Raw genomic sequence first — 21901 nt, forward strand, 5'->3', positions numbered from 1 at the left:
CAGGTAGAAGATACAGGAGCCTGAGGGCACGTACCACCAGACTTAAGGACAGCTTCTACCCCACTGTGATACGACTATTGAACAGTTCCCTTATACAATGAGATGGACTGTGACCTCACGATCTACCTTGTTGTGACCTTGCACCTTATTGCACTGCACTCTGCAGCTGTGACACTTTGTACTGTTACTGTTTTTACCTGTACTGCATCAATGCACTTTGTACTAACTCAATGTAACTGCACTGTGTAATGAATTGACCTGTACAATCGGTTTGTAAGACAAGCTCTTCACTGTACCTTGGTACAAGTGATAATAATAAACCAACACCAATTCAGAAATCTGATGGCAGTTGAGAAGAAGCTGTTCCTGAAACGTTGAGTGTGGGTCTTCAGGCTCCTGTACCTCCTCCCCAATGGTAGTAATGAGAAGAGAGCATGTCCCAGATGGTGAGGGTCCTTAGTGATGGATCCTGCCTTCTTAAGGCACAGCCCCTTGAAGATGTCCTTTATGGTGGGGAGGGTTGTGCCTGTAGAGCTGGCTGAGTCTATAGCCCTCTGCAGCCTCTTGTGATCCTGTGCATTGGAGCCTCCACACCAGGCTGTGATACTACCAGTCAGAATGCTCTCCATTGTATACCTATAGAAATTTTAAGAGTCTTTGGTGACATACCATATCTCCTCAAACTCCTAACGAAGTAGAGCTGCTGCCATGGCTTCTTTGTGATTGCATAAATGTGTTGGGCCCAGGATAGATCCTCTGAGACGTCGATGCCCAGAAACTTGAAACTGCTCACCCTTTCCACCACTGACCCCTCTATGAGGACAGATGTGTTCTCCCAACTCCCCTTCCTGAAGTCCACAATCAATTCTTTGGTCGTGCTGATGTTGAGTACAAGGTTGCTGTCGTGACATCACTCAATCAGCCGATTTATCTCACTCCTGTATGCCTCCTCGTCGCCGTCTGAGATTCTACCAACAACAGTGGTGTCTTCAGCAAATTTGTAGATGACATTTGAGCTGTGCTTAGCACAGTCATGAGTGTAGAGAGAGTAGAGCAGTGGGCCAAGCACAAATCCTTGAGGTGCACCCGTGTTGCTTGTCAGCGAGGAGATGTTACTATCGATCTGCACTGACTATGGTCTCCCGATAAAGTCAAGGATCCAGTTGCAAAGGGAGGTACAGAGGCCCAGGTTTTGAAGCTTGGTGTTTAGTACTGAGGGGATGATGGTGTTGAACACAGAGCTGTAATTGATAAAACAGCAGCCTGACACATGTTTTGCAGTTTTCTAGGCGCCCCAAAGCAGAGTGGAGAGCCAGTGAGATTCTGTCTGTTGGAGACCTGTTGTGGTGATCATTCTACCCTACCCTCATTCTCCCTTTCAATGCACTATCCAACAACGAGTACTCACTATCATTTACTCCTCAGCCAGTTTCCACTTTGTTACCCAGGTTTAATCTGAATATCCAGATTTTTAACTGATATGCCTGTATACAACTTTTACCAAATCCATTTGGAAGTCACCACCACTACCCAAACCTGTGAGAAATATCACATCTTCCTTGATAAAGGAGATCTGCTAAATTATTGTACAAATAGCTCATAATTAGGGCTGTCAGTTTGGCAGTGCTAATGCAAGCAATTACCACAATCACAATTTTTTTTTAAAAAACATTTTCAACAGCGCATACTAATAAGGGAAAAATCTGCAGTGCAGTTTTCAGAAAACATGTTCTACATTATCTCCCATGGTCCAAATCCAGCCTACCTCATTGCTACAGATCCTTCTCCAGAGCTCTCCACCTATCATTACACCCCTCCCATCCCAAAACTGCTAATTGTGAAGCACAAGAAATCAGGCAGCAGCATATTGAATGACTCTCACCGAAACTGCTGTTGGCCAAGAACAACAGGCAGCTCCTGATATGACAGCCACTCATTACAATTATTGCCCCTATGGAACCTGCTGGACAGGTCGGGAGGGGAGAGGCTAGACCCGATCAGCATGTTCTTCTCTGCAGGCTCTGAATTCATCTCTTTTTCTGCAAAAAAAAACTTAATATGCAAGTTTAACAATGAGTGGACATTGGAGGATTGAGAGACTAGAAGAGGTGAGAGATAAGGGGCAATCCCACAGAGGAACAACATAGAACATTACAGCACAGTACAGGCCCTTCAGCCCACGATGTTGTGCCGACCTTTTAGCCTACTCTAAGATCAATCTAACCATTTCCTCCGACATACCCCTCCATTTTTCTGTCATCTATGTGCCTATATAAGAGTCTCCCTAATGTATTTGCCTCTACCAGCACCCCTGGCAGCACGTTCCATGCACCCACCATTCTGTGTAGAAAACTTACCTCTGATATTGCCCCTGTACTTTCCTCCAATCACCTTAAAATTATGCCCAATCACGTTAGCCACTTCCTCCCTGGGAAAAATGTCTCAGGTTGTCCACTTGATCTATGCCTCTTATCATCTTGTACATCTCTATCAGATCACCTCCCATCCTCCTTCACTTCAAAGAGAAAAGCCCTAACTCGCTCAACCTATCACCACAAGACATGCTCTCCAATCCAGGTAGCATCCTAGTAAATCTCCTCTGCACCCTTTCTAAAGCTTCTACATCCTTCCTATAGTAAGGCGACCAGAACTAAACACAATATTCCAAGTGGTCTAGACTGTGGTCTAACCAGGGTTTTATAGATCTGCAACATTACCTCACAGCTTTTGAACTCAATCCCCCGACTAATGAAGGCCAACATGCCATATACCTTCTTAACAACCCTATCAACTTGTGCACCAACTTTAAGGGATCAACGGACTTGGACCGCAAGATTCCTGTTCCTCCACACTAGGAATCCTGCCATTAACCTTGTATTCTGCCTTCAAGTTCGATCTTCCAGAGTGTGTCATTTCACACTTTTCCGGGTTGAACGCCATCTGCCACTTCTCAGCCCAACTTTACATCCTATCAATATCCCATTGTAACCCTCAACAACCTTCTACACTATCCACAGCACCACCAACCTTCATGTCATGGCTGGTCATGGCACGCATTAACTCCAGCCTCCCACACAACATCGACCCACAGCAATTCACCTACGACCGAAACAGGTATACAGTGGATGCCATCTCCCTAGCCCTACACTCATCTCTGGAGCATCTGGATAGTAAAGACACTCACATTAGACTATTGTTTATTGACTACAGCTCCGCCTTCAATACTATAATTCCAAGTAAACTCATCACCAAACTCCGAGACCTCAGACTCAACACCTCTCTCTGCAACTAGATCCTTGACTATCTGACCAACAGACCGCAATCGGTGAGGAGAGGCAGCAATACCTCCAGTGCAATTATTCTCAACACTGGTGCCCCACAAGGCTACGTCCTCAGCCCTCTACTCTACTCCCTATACACTCATGACTGCGTGGCCAGATTCTGTTCTAACTCCATCTACAAGTTTGCAGATGATACCACCGTAGTAGGCTGTATCTCATATAATGATGAGTCAGAGTACAGGAAGGAGATAGAAAGCCTAGTGACATGGTGTCATGACAACAACCTTTCCCTCAATGTCAGCAAAACAAAAGAGCTGGTCATTGACTTCAGGAAAGGGGGCAGTGTACATGCACCTGTCTACATCAATGTGGCCGAGGTCGAGAGGGTTGAGGGCTTCAAGTTCCTAGGACTGAACATCATCAATAGCCTGTCCTGGTCCAACCATGTAAATGCCATGGCCAAGAAAGCTCACCACCACCTCTACTTCCTCAAAAGGCTGAAGAAATTTGGCATGTCCCCTTTGACACTCATCAACTTTTATCAATGCACCATAGAAAGCATCCTATCTAGATGCATCATGGCTTGGTATGGCAACTGCTCTGCCCGGGACCACAAGAAACCGTAGAGAGTTGTGGACACAGCCCTGCACATCACAGAAACCAGCCTCCCCTCCATGGACTCTGTCTATACCTCTCACTGCCTTGGTGAAGCAGCCAGCATAATCAAAGATTCCATCCACCTGGGTCATTCTCTCTTCTCCCCTCTCCCATCAGGCAGAAGATACAGGAGCCCGAAGGCACATACCACCAGGCTCAAGGACAGCTTCTATCCCATTGTGATTGAACGGTTCCCTTATACAATGAGATGGACTCTTGACCTCACAATCTACCTTGCACCTTATTGTCTACCTGCAATGCACTTCCTCTGTAGCTGTGACACTTTATTCTGTATTCTGTTATTGTTTTTACCCTGTACTACCTCAATGTACTGTGTAATAAATTGATCTGTACAAATGGTACACAGGACAAGTTTTTCCACTGTACCTCAGTACAAGTGACAATAGTAAACCAATACCAAACTTACTAACACACCCTTCCACTTCCTCATCCAAGTCATTTATAAAAATCACAAAGAGCAGGGGTCCCAGAACAGATCCCTGCGGAATACCACTGGTCACTGACTATCAGGCAGAATACGCTCCATCTGCAACCACCTTCTGCCTTCTATAGGCAAGCCAATTCCAAATCAGAATTCGGAATTTGAACTCAAAAGGGAATTTTAAATTACATTAAGGTTACCAAGGCAAAATATTTTCTTGTAGAACATTCAAATTTGAGAAGTGTTTTCCACAGAACCACACAATAATATTCATATTCTAATTATTTAACATTGCAATTGAAACTACGATCAAACAGATGCTTTTTTAAAAAATTCTCTCAAGACCCAAGCTCTGATGAAAGGTCACCAATATGTTAACACGTCTCTCCACAAATGCTTATTTCTAGCCATTTCAGCTTTATGAAATATCTCAAAATATGGAGGGTGAACCAGTGTCTGTGGAATACAACTCAGCACAAGTCTGAGCAGTGAAAAGAAAACTGGCAATGAAAAATAGACAATTCTAGTCATAGTTGACAATAGTAAAAGTTTGATTCTAAAAGATGCTTCTAATAGCATCATAATAGTCTATTTTACAATCACTTGGAAGCATAAAGTACCATCAAACTTTTATTGTTCCAGAAACTCTAGACTATAGCACTCCAACCTGCAATATTATAAATTGAAAGTAGCAAAGGGTATCTGGGACATGTTATAGGATAGGCAATAATGTATTGGCTTAATCAGACTGAAAATTTTATGGAGACACAGAATCTAATTAAGAGATCAGAATACTAATTCAATCATTCAAAATACTACATTCATCAATGATGAGACTGAAAATAAAGAACTTTTGGAATACGTAAAGAAACAAGTGTCTATAATTTCCAAAGTTGAATTTCATCAAAGTTTACCATGCCATTGAAAGTTTATTTGTAATTGAATGAACAACTGCCAAGATTTTCTGGGATGCTTGTGGTTATTTAGTAACTATGTATCACAAAGTGACATCCTTCCAAGTACGTCAAGGCCAAATCTCCAGGTTAAAGCATTGCTTCTGATTCTGGGGTTTGACTGGATATACATAAACTTCAGAAGCTGCTGCCCAATTTACTTCTCAATGACGGTGAGCACCGACAGCCTTGTTTAATTTTCTTAATAATAAAAAAGCAGGTCACCAAATCTTCTTGTTACCAGACAATTATTGTGAATTTTTGGATCTAACATAAATATGACATTAAGTGCAAAAGAAATTCTTTTTTTAAAAACAGGTGTATGTTTAAAGTCAGATCTTTCCCTCTTGGATTTGACTGTGGTGTATAAACAAGGGATGGGAGCAATCATTTTCGTATCCAGTAGACCATGTCTAGTCTACTCCACTGGAGCAGAGTCATACTGGTCCTTGGCCCAATGAGTCTACACTGACCATCAAGCACCCATTCACACTAATCACACTTCATTCCCTCCACATTCCCAGGAACACACCCAAGGTTCTGCCACTCACATACACACTTGGGGAAACTTACAGTGGTCAATTAACCTACCAACCCTTCATCTCTGGAACATAGGAAGAAACCACAGCACCCAGAGAAAATCCACAGCTCACAAGAGGATCACAGAAGCTCTTCAGGTCCTTAATGAGTACTTTGCACAAGTATTTACCAAGGAGAAAGATGTGGAGGATAGGGAGATCAGTGTGGAGCATACTAATATGCTATGGCATTCAGATAAAGGAGAAGGTAGTGTCAGGTCTCTTCGAGAGCATTAAGGTGGATAAGTCCCCAGGGCCTGATTGGATATACCCCAGGTTATTCAGAGAGGCAAGAGGTGAAATTGCTGGGGCCTTAACCAACATCTTCATGTCCTCTCTAGCCACAGGCGAGGTACCAAAGGACTGGCGAGTAGCTAACATTGTTCTATTATTCAAGAAGGGAATCAGGGATAATCCTGGCAACTATAGACCAGAGTCTCGCATCAGTGGTAGGGAAGTTACTGGAGAGGATTCTTAGGGATAGGATTTACAAGCAATTGGAAAACCACAGCCTAATTAGGGACAGTCAGCATAGCTTTGTGCAGGGCAAGTCGCACCTTACTACCTTGATTGAGTTTTTTGACGAGCTGACAAGGGTGATTGATGAAGGTAGAGCTGTGAATGTTGTCTAAATGGATTTTAGTAAGGTGTTTGACAAGGTCCCTTATGAGAGGGATCAAAGATGAATTGGCTGTTTGGATTCAGAACTGGCTCATCCATAGAAGTCAGAGGGTAGTGGTCGATGGGACTTGTACTAGCGAGAAGTCTGACTAGTGGCATTCCTCAGGGATCCATACAGGGACCTCTGCTATTTGTGATTTACACAAATGACCTGGATGAAAATGTACATGGGTGGGTTAGTAAATTTGTAGATGATACGAAGATTGGTGGTGCTGTGGATAGCGTAGAAGACTGGCAAAGGATACAGTGGGATATAGATCCGTTGCAGATATGGGCGGAGAAATGGCAGATGGAGTTCAACTCGACCAAATGTGAAGTGGTGCACCTTGGGAGAGCAAATGTAAAGAGATAGTACAATGTTAATGGCAAGACCCTGAACAGTATTGATGAGCAGAGGGACCTTGGGGTCCAGATTCATAACTCTCTGAAAGTGGCTACACAGGTTGATAGGATGGTAAAGGCAGCATATGGCATGCTTGCCTTCATTAGTCGAGGCACTGAGTTCAACAGTCAGGAAGTTATGCTGAAGCTTTATTAAACTTTAGTTAGGCCACCTCTGGAGTATTGCATTCAGTTCTGGTTGCCCCATTATAGGAAGGATGTCGAGGCTTTGGAGAGGGTGCAGAAGAGGTTTACCAGGATGCTGCCTGGATTGGAGGGCATATGCTATGAGGATAGGTTAGACAAACTTCAGTTGTTTTCTCTGGAGTAGTGGAGGCTGAGAGGTTGATAAGATTATCAGAGGCATAGATAGACAGCCAGTATCTTTTCCCCAGGGTTGAAATGTCTAATACCAGAGGGCATGCATTTAAGGTGAGAGGGGGAAGTTCAAGAGAGATGTGTGGGGCAAGTTCTTTTTTTTTTGTAGAGTGGTGGGTGGCCAGAATGTGCTGCCTGGGGTGATAGTGGAGGCAAATACGATAGGGGCATTCAAGAAGTTCTTAGCTAGGTACATAAATGTGAGGGAAATGGTAGGATATGGACATTGTGTAAGTTTAGTTGGACATTTTATTAGTAATGCAATTGGTTCGGCACAAATTGTAGGCCGAAGGGCCTGTTCCTGTGCTGTACTGTTCTATTTCCAATGTCCTAAATCCTATGAACATACAAACTTCAAACAGACAGGCCTGGAGACAAAGACTGAACCTGTGCCACTGTGCTGTCCCAAAGTGTTTGCGAATGCAGGATTACTTACTCAGCTAATAGTCCAATGTTTTAAAAAAAAGATCAAATTTAGGAACCAAGCTGTTGAGGTAAAGGAATCCGATTATCTTGAAGTATGGGAGAATTCTCATTGAGAGAAAAAAAAATCACAATTCAGTACTACTTGTAAAATGCTACTACCAATTAAATCATTAAATTCTTAAAACAGGTCTTTATGAAAAAGGATTAAATACTATTCTATCTTCAATGATAATCTAGTAATTTTACTAGGAAGCTAAAAATTGTACAGTTAATACACCCACTAAAATACTACTATGATAGAGAATCAAACTGAAACCTAGAAAAAAGATGCAGCTGATCTCCAGCTACTTTATTAAAATCTTAACGTTTGCCATTTCAGTACTGCACTCACTATATCATTGAGTTTAACTGGAGGCACTGGATCATAATCAGACTTATCTACACTACCATGATTACCATGAATGGAAACCTTAAATTACAAGCTGAAATTTGGATGTGATAAATCTGAATGATGCATTCTCTTATATTACATTCCAGATAAGATCAACATAATTTTCAACTAATTTTGAAAGATGCAAGTTTTCTCATTATGTTAATTTAAATTAATTCAATTATCTTACACATGTTAGTCATCCTATTTTACAATCAATCATTCTTACCTGAAACAGTAACCATTGATCCTGGGTCAATAATCCCACTATTAGGCCGTACACAGTACCGACGTGGTGCTGTAGTCTTCACTTTGAAGCAAACCCTCTTATCTGATGGGTTTTTCAATTTGAGGTTTGTCGTTACCACATCTGTAAATGGACCTGTAGATGTAAATATGCACACATACAAAAGCATTAATAAAAGGAGAAATAACTTCTATTCATACTTTCACAGTCAATTAATTGATTGTAGAGCAAGCATCCCTATGGTATCACATCTTTAATCTTTTACTACATGCAGGGAAATTCCAAGGTGAGAGAGCTCTTAACTCAAATGTTTAACTTCCAGAAGAGTGGAATATCTTTGTGTCATTTCTATAACTTGAAAAAAAAATTTAACAGAACAGATAAAGAAAGGTGTGCAAAAATTGAAGTGGGTCTTAATGTCTTTTTCTAAAAAAAAAGGAACTGAAAAGGAATATTATGTTAAAAAAGGATCTTCAAGGACCCAGCAGCACAAAGCAGAGCCACCAGTTACGAGGTGTGAAGGAACATTAAACCAGAGTACAGGGAGGATAATTGATTCTGGGATCAAACATGGAGAGAGCAGAGAGAATTAAATAGAAGAATATGAATTTTAAGTTAAAAATTGGAGTACAAAGTAGGTGAACAAGGACAAATAGTAGGCAATAGTAGTGTGGAGTCTCAGGAGCTACACAGTTTTAGAGTAATCAAGAATGGAAATGACAGCCACAAGGATTTGGGTGCCAGATGGGCTTTGATAGAGACAGACAGTATTTACAAGTGGAAGTAGGAACCTTTTAATAGAAATTTATATGATCAGCAGCTCAGAACTGGGTAGATGAAATTGTAAGTAGTCTAATTCAGGTAAGACAGTGACCAGTGAAGTGTACGGAAGTGCTAAACTCCACAGTTCTTTCTTTCCTCAATGTATAAATGAAGGAAATTGCAATTCATGCACCTTTTAAGGCTTTATCCTCTGGTTCTATTCAACATAACAGCTTACTGTCTCTAGGACAATTTCTCCCCAAGTTACAAATGCCCTTTTTAGTCCATGGGCTTTAACTTTTTACAAATTTATCAGACACCTTCTATAAGTCCATATTCACCACAACAAACAGCCAAAATCATTTTTGTTGTGTGTCAAAAAAAAACCTCAATTGCTAGTGAAAAACCACTTGCCTTTACTTTTTCATGCAGGGTTATTGTTACTAAAAGCTTCCCACCAAGGTTAAACTATCTGTCCTGAACCAGTTTCCTTTTTTTTAAAAAAAATTCTACTTCCTCATCAGGTCTTTTATTTTTTTGTGTCATCAATTCACACATACATAACGAAATGGGGAAAAATAAGGTTGGGGGGGGGGGGGGAAGAGACGGTTATGGGGTTGGTCGGAGCACTTCCACAGCCACAACGTAGCCCCAAGACGAGAAGCTACTTCCAGAGATGTAGTAGCTGCACTTGAATATTAAGTGTGGACCCAGGCAAAAGATAACTAAACTGTATTAGGAGGTAGATGGGTGCAACCACATTTAAAGCTCCAGATAAGAACATAGAACAGTATAGTATGGCCCAAGCTGTGGTGCCAACCTACATAAACTTACTCCATGATCAATCTAACCCTTCCCTCCTACACAGCCCATAATCCTCAATTTTTCTTACATCCATGTGCCTATCTAAGAGTCTTTTAAATGTCCCTATTGTATCAGCCTCTACCACCACCCCCGGCAGTGCATTCCAGGCACCCATTACTGTGTAAAAAAAACCTACCTCTGACATCTTCTCTAAACTTTCCTCCACTCACCTTAAACAGATGTGTTCCCTGGTATTGGCCGTTGCCAACCTGGGAAAAAAGGTGCTGGCTGTCCACTTTATCTTTACCTCTCATAATCTTATACACCTCCATCAAGGTCGTCTCTCATCCTCCATCATTCCAAAGAGAAAAGCCTTAGCTTGCTCAGCCTTTCCTCATAAGACATGTTCTATAATCCAGGCAGCATCCTGGTAAATCTTCTCTGCACCCTCTTTAAAGCTTCCACATCCTTCCTATAATGAGATGACCAGAACTGAACACAATATTCCAAGTGTGGTCTAACCAGAGTTCTATAGAGCTGCAATATCACCTCGCAGCTCTTGAACTCAGTACCCCAACTAATGAAGGCCAGCAGGCCATACGCCATCTTAACCACCTTATCAACTTGCGCGGCAACTTTGAGGGATGGACTTAGACCTCAAAAGCCCTCTGTTCCTCCACACTGCTAAATAAGAACCCTGCCATTAACCGTGTACTCCGCCTTCAAGTTCAATCTTCCAAAGTGTATCACTTCACGCTTTTCCAGATCGAACTCCATCTGCCACTTCTCTGTCCAACTCTGCATCCTGTCTATATCCTGTTGTAACCCAAGACAACCTTCTACACTATCCACAACACCGCCAAGCTTCGTGTCATCTGCAAACTTACTAACCCACTTCTTCATCCAAGTCATTTTTATATTTATATTATATCTATTTTAAAAGATCACAAAGAGCAGGGATCCTTAAGTTGAAGGTGGCAAGAAAGTGAAGGCGCAGAAAATATGTAATTTATATAATAAATACCTTCAGTTTCCCTATCTTCCCCAAATAAGCATGTAATAAAATTTTTCAATCAAGGTAATAATTACCATTTACTAAATTTGCACATCCAAATTGTGACATGTATAACCAATGTTACCATTTCAATTGCAGTGAAATTTAATATCCATTTCACACATTCAACATTCAATGAGACAAGTTCAATTAGTAGAAAAGACAATTTGTTGTTCGAATCCTGAATTCTGTTTGGTGAAAAGATTACTTTGAGCTATCAGGTTAAAACATCAGCTGTTGCCATCAGAAGAAACAATGCAAGGTAATAATTTAAAGTAACATAGGGAGTGTATTATTAGCACAAGCTGAAACCAAGGTTAACTTTTCAAAATTCTATGGATTCTTGTCATCTTGGGGACAATATTCTGATTAATTAGAAAATAGTGAATAGTGGCTGGCTTGCCAAATCTAGATTAAAATTTGTTTTCAGTGCAGAGACATCCAGCAGGTTTACTTTGAATAAAAACTGGAGGAAGTTCTGACCCAAAAACAGATGTATGCAATGATACTGATATTACTTTTCAGAAAAAGATTAAATTCCATTTTTTAAAATTAGCTTGGTTACTAAGTTTCCCAACCCAGAACATACAACTTATGATCTACATGCAGTTTCTCCCCCAAGGTCTCTTAATTCATCAATTTGTCCTGTTTGAGTGATATTGAAAAAGCCACTTAAAATCACTGACCCACTGGTGGATGAAGTTGAAATCAGACAAGTATTTATACCTGTTACAATTTAAGATAAAGACAAATTGATGCACAGACCCAATATCCTTTCTATACACATGCAGCCCCAAACCACCAAAACTTAGGCCAATACAGCTCAGATATCTCCTTTATTTCTTGCAAAAAAAAAAGTGGACCACTAGGTGGTGTACAATCTCTGTAATAACAATCTGATTAACACTGGTTTTCAACTGTAAACTGGTAAAAATCAATAGATTACAACAGTAAAATTTGATGTATAGGTCATTATTGTCCAGCAGTCAATCATGGTCTACATCTTGCTCTGGAACGTCAGTGAATTGCAGATATACCAGAGAGCATCTATCACCCCATTGATGGTTTCTGTGTATCAGATGGTATTTATTTTAATATACATCCCTGGGAACAGCCTGTACAGAACAGAGTTGTGTGTTCTGCTGCAGCTCAGAATGAACCTTAAACACCTCTGCAATTTTTTTTAAACCAGACCTTCCTGGCAATGCTACACCTTAGGAGATGGGCAACGTTTCTGGTGCATCGTCACAAAGGTAGCTTGGAGTGTGGCCAGTTTTCCAAACACACATGAAAGATCTGATTGGTTGGGTGTTTCTCACCTTCCAAAGTCTTGGTGTTTAAAAGTTTGTGGTGATGAGGCATCCTGCCAAATAACTGACAGTCTGCTCAAGGAAGCGCCCCACAGGATCCATTGTCCCATTTTCCTGCAGGGCTCCGATGACATTAGTTTTGTGAAAATGCCCACTCGCCATCAACCCCAGGGTTCTTTTTCCAAGATTTTGCTGCATTTGCACACAAATTAATCGATGAAACACACTTCAAAGTGGTAGCAACTACAAGATGCACCCCTGCAAGACACTTCAACTTCTCTATTTCAGCAACTAAAATAGTAGCAAAAGTGTGCCTCGAAAAGAGGTGCCTTTGAAAGGACCTTTGAAAAGAGGCGCGTCTCTGTGCCTGTGAGTTTCACCTTGCAAGAGTCTAAATGAAGCACATTTGCAAATTGTTCCCAGTTTATTGGCTTATTAACAGCAGTCAATAAAGGGGAGGCAGGCATAAGCAGAGGTGTGGGTGTGGGTAGGCACTGAGGCTTTGGTGCGAAGAGGTGAGGCGAGGGGAGAGGAGGGCCTACTGGGAAAAGCTGCAGTGACCAGGTCTCTGGCACAGAACCTGGTCCTGTGGTGCAGAAGGGAAGGGGGGAGAAGAGGAGGGCAATAGTGATGGGGGATTCCATAGTAAGGGGGGCAGACAGGAGATTCTGTGAACGTGACAGACTCCTGGATGGTATGTTGCCTCCTGAGTGCCAGGGTCAGGGACATCTCTGATCGGGTCCACAGCATTTTGAAGGAGGAAGGTGAACAGCCAGAGGTGGTGGTACATATTGGTACCAATGACATACGTAGGAAAAGAGATGAGGTCCTGGAGGGGGAATATAAGGAGCTAGGAAGGAAGCTGAAAAGCAGGACCTCAAGGGTAGTAATCTCTGGATTGCTGCCTGTGCCACATGCCAGTGAGGGTAAGAATAGGATGATTCAGCAGATGAATGCGTGGTTAAGGAATTGGTGCGGGGGCAGGGTTTCAGATTTGTTGATTATTGGGATCTCTTCTGGGGAAGGTACACCTGAACTGGAGGGGGACCAATATTCTTGTAGGCAGGTTTGCTAGAACCATTGGAGGGTTTAAACTAGTTTGGCAGGGGGATGGGAACTAGAGTGATAGGTCAGAGGTTGGTGCATTTAATGTACAAGTAGATGCAGAGTGTAGAAAGACTGAGGAAGGATAAGCATTTGAAGGGGTACAATTGCAGTCAGTTGGATGTCCAAATTCAATTTTAGTTTTTGACTAAGATTTCAATCATTCTTGCTATTAAACCAGAAAAAAATTTTAATGTATGGAAATTATCAAGTTTAAAATTTACTGTACAACTTCAATATCCAATTAAAGCATTTTACTATTGCAACAAAGTGGTTACAACTCCAGCAAATTTAGATTAACTGCCATCTTTTGATATTCGTGGAAAAAAATCTTTAATGACAGAAATTTAAACACCTAGCACTGTCAGCCATTCAGCTTCCAGAAAGGTTAAGTCTGCATAATTTAAGATGGTATGTGTTTTCAATTAAAATGGGCCCAGAAACATACACACCTGAATCCCACCATGGCAACTGAAGAATTTAAGTAATTAGATCAACATGAAAATTAAGAAACCTGGAGATGCTAGAAATTTGAATTAAAAACAGAAAATGCCAGAGACACTGAACAGGCATGACCAACATTTATAGAAAGAGAGTCAACTTCTCAGATTGAAGTTCCCTCATCAAAACAGTTCTGACTAAGGATCTTCAACTTGAAAAGATAACCATTTCCCTGAAAAGATGCTGCCCAACCTACCAAGCATTTCACTTCAAATTAAACACATATACAAGTTAACCATGAAATTATCAGATTCTTATGTCCTTCACAGAGGGAATCCTGTCACTTTTACCTTGTCTGGACTACATATAGCTTCAGATGTGTTCAACTCTTCACTTGGGGGCAATTAGAAGTAGATAATGAATGCTGACTTTCCTAGCAATGTCTACACCCTATGAACAAATTAAAAGGTTAAAAAATTGCCCATTCCAACACATTCTGGGACAACATCAGCCTTCTTGATTTGACCAACAGCAAAATTAACGAGAAATGCATGGTCTCAAATAGACAAATGAAATTTAGAAATCCATTACAGCAGATGTTAATCCACTGTTGCAAGTACTCATACTTAGCCAGAAAATTATTTAAGCTGCTTGTCAGAACAGAAAGGAAGCAGCACAAATTCACATGGATCAAGCAAGAATTATCAAATCAGCATTCTTGGAATATTCCCCGCCCCCACCCACTATGTATAATCGATACTGCTTTGAAGTTCTATCGCTCAAAGACACAGTTACACATCGGATTAAAATTTAAGGACCGATTTGTGGAGAAAAACAAAAATAGCAAAAACTCCACAGCCTTGAAATTCATGGTACCTCCAGGGATTGCTTTATTTTTGACATTTCAAATACAATGCCACATTACATGAAAATATCTAGTTCTCACCTCAATTGTCTGCAAAGTAGTATTTTAAAAAGGGAAAAAGTCAAACACTGAAATCTCTATGAAGAATGAAGCACAACACCACCACCATGTCTCTTATCCATTGTGCAGATTTACGTCCACACCATCCACGAGCTTCTAACCCAACTCCTGAAATCCCAGCCGCCAATGAAGCCAACCATCAGCCAATTCACTCCACTGGATAGCAAGAAATGGATGAGTTGGATCAGACAACATGAGCTGTAGTGTGAAGACTTGCACTTCAGAACTAACTGTGCCACTATCCAAGCTACTCCATTACATTTACAATATTGGCAGCTCAATGTAGAAAACTGCCAGGACTTGATCTGTCACAAAAAAAAGTACAAATCCAACGCAACTGATGACAACCAAACAACCTACCTTCACTCAAAGTGATGGAAGATGTCATTGAAAGTGAAACATACTTCACTGACATCCAGTTTGGATTTTGCCAGGAACACTTGGCCTCAGACCTCAGCACAGCCTAGGTCCAAAAATGAACCAAAAAGCTGAGATAAGAGTGATTTCCCTTGACATCAAGGCAGCATTTGACCAATTGTTGCCTCAAGGAACCTTGCTAAGTCATTATCAATAATGGGAAAGTGTTCCAATGGTTTAAGTCATAACTTGCACAAAGAAAAATGCCATCGGTAGTCGATCACCCGAGCCCCAGGACATCACTGTACAAGTTCCTCAGGTCACAGTCTCAGCCACATCTTCAAGCTGCTTCACAAATGACCTTCTTTCTGAGGTTAGACGTGGGGACATTCACTGCCAATTGTGGAACATTCAATCCTGTTCGCAACTCCGCAGCAAATGTAGCAACCCAAGCCCACATACACGACTACCCTTAATACTGAATGGCACTACCCTTGATACTGAATGGCATTACCATTGCCAAAAACCCAAACATCAATCCGCCAGTGGTCAGCATTGACTACAAACTCCATGTACCAGCCACATAAATAATAAGGCTACAAGAACAGGTTCAAGGCTGGGTACCTTGCTGCAAGTCAGTTCCCAAAAACCCAGTCATTCTACCATCTAGAAATAACAAAATCAGGCATCTCCACTTGTCTAGCCGAGAGCAGCTTCAACCAACACTCAAGAAGCTCAACACATCCAAGGCATACATACAGTGACATGCAGAAGTTTGGGCACCCCTGGTCAAAATTTCTGTTACTGTGAATAGTTGAGTGAGTAGAAGACAAACTGATCTCCAAAAGTCAAAGTTAAAGATGAAACATTCTTTTCAACATTTTAAGCAAGATTAGTGTATTATTTTTGTTTTGTACAATTTTAGAATGGGGGGAAAAAAGGAAAGGAGCACCATGCAAAAGTTTGAGCACCCCAAGAGATTTGAACTCTCAGGTAACTTTTACCAAGGTCTCAGACCTTCATTAGCTTGTTAGGGCTATGGCTTGTTCACAGTCATCGTTAGGAAAGGCCAGGTGATGCAAATTTCAAAGCTTTATAAATACCCTGAGTCCTCAAACCTTGTCCCAACAATCAGCAGCCATGGGCTCCTCTAAGCAGCTGCTTAGCACTCTGAAAATTAAAATAAATGATGCCCACAAAGCAGAAGGCTATAAGAAGGTAGCAAAGTGTTTTCAGGTAGCCGTTTCCTCAGTTCGTAATGTAATTAAGAAATGGCAGTTAACAGGAACGGTGGAGGTCAAGTTGAGGTCTGGAAGACCAAGAAAACTTTCCGAGAGAACTGCTCGTAGGATTGCTAGAAAGGCAAATCAAAACCCCCGTTTGACTGCAAAAGACCTTCAGGAAGATTTAGCAGACTCTGGAGTGGTAGTGCACTGTTCTACTGTGCAGTGACGCCTGCACAAATATGACCTTCATGGAAGAGTCATCAGAAGAAAACCTTTCCTGCATCCTCACCACAAAATTCAGCGTCAGAAGTTTGCAAAGGAAAATCTAAACAAGCCTGATGCATTTTGGAAACAAGTCCTGTGGACTGATGAAGTTAAAATAGAACTTTTTGGCCGCAATGAGCAAAGGTATGTTTGGAGAAAAAAGGGAGCAGAATTTTATGAAAAGAACACCTCTCCAACTGTTAAGCATGGAGGTGAATCGATCATGCTTTGGGCTTGTGTTGCAGCCAGTGGTATGGGGAACATTTCACTGGTAGAGGGAAGAATGAATTCAATTAAATACCAGCAAATTCTGGAAGCAAGCATCACACCGTCTGTAAAAAAAAAAGCTGAAGATGAAAAGAGGATGGTTTCTACAACAGGATAACAATCCTAAACACACCTCAAAATCCATAATGGACTACCTCAAGAGGCACAAGCTGAAGGTTTTGTCATGGCCCTCACAGTTCCTCAACCTAAACATCATCGAAAATCTGTGGATAGACCTCAAAAGAACAGTGCATGCAAGACGGCCCAAGAATCTCACAGAACTAGAAGCCTTTTGCAAGGAAAAATGGGTGAAAATCCCTCAAACAAGAATTGAAAGACTCTTAGTTGGCTACAGAAAGCGTTTACAAGCTGTGATACTTGCCAAAGGGGGTGTTACTAAGTACTAACCATGTAGGGTGCCCAAAATTTTGCTTGGGGCCCTTTTCCTTTCTTGTTATTTTGAAACTGTAAAAGATGGAAATAAAAAAGTAATCTTAAAATATTAAAGTGTGTCATCTTTAACATTATGCCTTTTGGAAATCAGGTCATCTTTTACTCGCTTAGCTATTCACAGTAACAGAAATTTTGACCAGGGGTGCCCAAACTTTTGCATGCCACTGTACATACTCTAAGGTATTCTGACAAATCTTCGATCATTACCAAGACAGCTAAGAGCAGCAAGAATGTGGAAACACCATGACCTGCAGGTTCTTTTAAAAACAGCACATCCTATCTTTGAAGTAAATAGCCATCCCTTCACCATCAAATCTTGGAACTCCCCACCCAAGAACATTGTTCACCAGAAGGATTAGGGCAGTTTTAGGTGATTGCATGTCACCACTTTTTTTAAAAAAGAAAAAGGGCAATACCAAGATTCCTAAACATTATAAATATGCTGACTAACTTTTGCAATTTAGCTCCACTAATTGTGTAAGCAACAACTTGGTATATGCAATACAACGCGGAAAAATGTGAGGTTGTCCACTTCAATACACAAAAAAAAACTTTTTTTTAAAAAATAACAAATTGGGAAATGTTGATGGGACCTGGATGTCCTTGTAAGTGTCTACTAAAACCCAGCATGCCGATGAAAGAAGCAGTTAGAGGGCAATGTTGGATTTTATTACAAGAAAGTGTGAGCACAGAAGTTATACAAGTTATTAGTGAGACCACACCTAGTGTATACTGGTTTGGTCTCCTTCCCCACAAATAGATATACTTACCATAGAGGGAACGAAACAAAGATATACTAGATAGCTCCAGGGATAGTGGGTTTGCCACACGAATAAAGATTAAGCCTGTTTTCTCTAAAATTTCAAAGAATAAGAAGCGAGATCAATGACTTCTACAGGTCTTCAAGGATGGATGCAGGGAGAATGTTTCTTCTGGCTGAGGAGTCTGCAACCAGGAATCACCATCTGAAAATAAGGGCAAGCTGCTTAGTACTGGATGAGGAGAAATTTTTTCATTCAGAGGATGTTGGATCCTTAGAATTCCCTATCCTGGAGGGTTGCGAAGACTCACTCACTAAATTCATTCATAACAGATCAAGAGATTTTTGGATATTAAAAGAATGTATATGGGGATGGTGCAGGCAAAATGGCAAAGATCCTAGTGAATGGCAAAAGAATCTCAAAGCGCCAGCTGACCTCCTCCAGCTAATTATTTCAGCAAGAGAATTTTAGGCATGGCTTGCCTCTGGGAAGCCTATACAGCAAGCTTGAACAAGTGATTCTATGAAGAGTGAAGGTAAATGCTGTTAAGGATTTGCCTGTTGACCTTCAATGAGAGAAAAAGGAGAGAAAGAAAAGAGACAAAAGTCATACCAGCCTCTTGATGTCGATGTGGAGTGATTGAGATAACTGCTATACCAGTTATGACTAGCCCCATGAAAGACGACATTTTTCAGTTGACGTTTTTGATTGTGCATTCCTAGACAGTATATAGTGTTGTCTGCATAAACAAGCAATGATAAAAGAGACAAGTGTTCTAAGTCATTGAAATTAATTTCAAACTTTGAGAATTAAAAAAGCAAACTGCAGATAATCACTTTCTTTGAGTTGCATTTACCAATCTACTCTGACTGGTTGTGACTGCTGCAATGCAGTGGTTGGAAAGAGATAAAAAAAATGTAGACTCGAGTGTCACTTTCATTTCTACTGAAATGACAAGAGTTATGTTTCACCCATCCTGCATACATGCAATGCTTTATAATTATCTGGATTATATTTACTCTCATCCACCTCACCGATTCAGAAAAACGAATTATAAAACACCAGGGGACATAACATCAAGCCGTGATACCCTATTCAATCCAGATCATACTTACATTTAGAAACCTGTATGACCAATCAATGAAACAGATAGATGCCCCTGGACTTGTGCTTAATAACTATGAAATGCAGAACCCTGGGCCCATGCACCAGGTTAGATGGCACAAATTCCAAGATCCCACTGTGTTCAATGGGGATTGTCAGGGAAAAATTATTTCACATTTCCATAAACTTATTCAATTTGTTCAATGCATTTAAGGTTAAATTTTAAAATTTTCCTAAAAACAAACCTTACTTCAGTTTAATAGTTTAAAGGTCACAATGACTGATGTTTAAAAAAAATTAAAATTAATGAATCTCAATCCAAAACGTCGACTGTCCATTTCGCCCACAGGTGCTGCTTGATCCACTAAGCTCCTCCGTTGTAGTTTGTTCATGAAACTACAGATTCCAGCATCTGCAGTCTCATGTCTCTCTTAACCTTTACAGCTGGCAAAGAACCACTCAGGAGGATTTGAGGACGCAAGTGAGGTGTGGGGGGCCAGAGGAAGGTGGCGGACGGCCGCTAACACACCCAATCGCCATGCAGATCATGTTACTGGAGTCCAGGAGCAGAAGACAAGTGAGATAGGCTCTCCACATCTACTCCTGCTAAATGCCGGCATGGGCAGACTATAGCTGCAAAAACCAATCCAATTCATCTCCTTTTCCAGCATGACAATTATATTAACAGCTGCAACGCTGTACTCTGCTTCCAGAATTCTGCTTCCATTGGTTTCAATGAAAACAGGCATCAGAAATAAAATAGAGAGCAAAATGAACAATCCAACTACTTAACTGCACATTCAATACATACAAACAAGTACAATTTTTAATGCAAAATCTTTCAGCCAATTTATTTTCAACAAGGGGGGACGTAATTGTAACATAGAAGATCCTTCTACCTCAAGATTCTTCCTTATGCATCCTTAAGTGTGGATGCATAGAGGAAGTTTCCACATGTGGGGGAAATCGGCAAACAAGGATCACTGTTTAAAAGTGCGGGCTTGCATGTTTAAGACAAGGCACATTTTCTCTTCCTCAAAAGTGATAAGAAAAAATAGAATATTCCTTTTTATAAAAAATCATTTTCAGAATCTGGGTGTGGTGACAAGGCCAGCATTTATTGCTCATCCCCAACTGCACTAAAAAAAATGGTGGTGGCTAGCCTTCTTGAACTACTGCAGTCCTTCTTATGAAAGGCTTATCACAGTGATATTGGATAGGGAGTTCCAGAACTTACACCCATCAACGATGAAGAATTGACAACTTTTTCCCAAATCAGGATGGTGTGCGACTTTGAAGACAAAGAAGACTGCAGATGCTGGAATCTAGAACAAAAAACAGAGTGTTGGAAGAACTCAGCTGGTCAAGCAGCATCTGTGAAGGCAAAAAGGTACAAGTTGATGTTTCAGGTCAAAACCCTGCAACTTTGAAGGGAACCTGTAAATGGTGGTGTTCCCATTGCATCTACTAACTTCATCCTCCTTGGTGATAGAGATCACCTGCTTGGGATGGTGCTACTGGGGTTTGCCTTAGTGAGTAAATGCAGTTCACTTTGTGGATGATACATACTGTATCACAATGGTAAAGGGAATGGTTGTTTAGGGTGGTTGATGGGTACGAATCAAGTGATCTTCCTTCTCATGGATAGAATCAAGCTTGAGAAGTGTTGAATCAGCACTCATTTAAGCAAGTGGAGAACATTTCATTTGACTCCTTACTTGAGCCTTGTAGACAGCAAAGCAGCCTTGGGAATATCAGGAGGTGAATTACTCACTACACAATACCCAGCCTCAGAAGGGCCCTATAGCCAAAGTAGGTGTTTAAGTTTCTAGACAATGATAACCCCCAGGATATTTGATTGCCATGTAAAGCATTATGTCAAAAGTAGTGTTCACTACCTAGCACACTTGGGGAACAAATGTTACCTGCCACTTATGAGCCAGAGCCCAAAATGTTGTCTAGGTCTAGCTGCATGAACTGTTTCATTTGCTGACGAGTTACTAATGGGACTGAACATTGTGCAATTAACAAACATTTCTGACTTTATGACAGAAGGAAAATCAATGATTTTCAATGCAGAGGTAGATACATACTCGGCAAGCAAAAGGGTGAAAAGTTATCTTGGATAGACATGTAAAAAAAAAAATCAGGATTACAATCAGATTAAACAGTAGAGTGAGTTTGAGGGGCTAAATGATCTACTCCTAATCCGTATGTTCATAATTCCAGGATTTAAAATTTACCCTGACTTTTTCCAGTTTAGTAGGCCTTTGATGAAATTTGCCAATTCCTAATTCAATAGAAATTCTTGGACTTTCTACCAGACATTTTGATAAACTTTGTTTGAATTGTTTTCAGTCTTTGAAAACAAATTTTAAAAACGCACATAACCACCATGCAAAGTAAATTGCAACTGCTGATATTAGTCGCAAATTTATACATTTCAACACTCAAGTGGAAGATTATTTGTGTAAACACAAAAAGCTGAGCTGTGAAGGAAGCCAGAATAATGAATGTTGCTGATGCCTCAAAACTTTACCCCTCAGACATTTAGA

General features: G+C 40.8%; 1 protein-coding gene across 1 annotated transcript in view; it reads right to left on the reverse strand.

Annotated features, from left to right (window-relative positions):
* LOC127574592 (vesicle-associated membrane protein-associated protein A-like) overlaps nt 1-21901 on the reverse strand; it is a 63294-nt gene that overhangs the window by 16683 nt on the left and 24710 nt on the right. The window contains 1 exon segment of the mRNA XM_052023721.1: nt 8437-8589. Within this exon segment, the coding sequence (XP_051879681.1) occupies nt 8437-8589 (153 nt within the window).

Source organism: Pristis pectinata, chromosome 9 (genome assembly GCF_009764475.1).
Source record: "Pristis pectinata isolate sPriPec2 chromosome 9, sPriPec2.1.pri, whole genome shotgun sequence".
Taxonomy (NCBI): Eukaryota; Metazoa; Chordata; class Chondrichthyes; order Rhinopristiformes; family Pristidae; genus Pristis; species Pristis pectinata.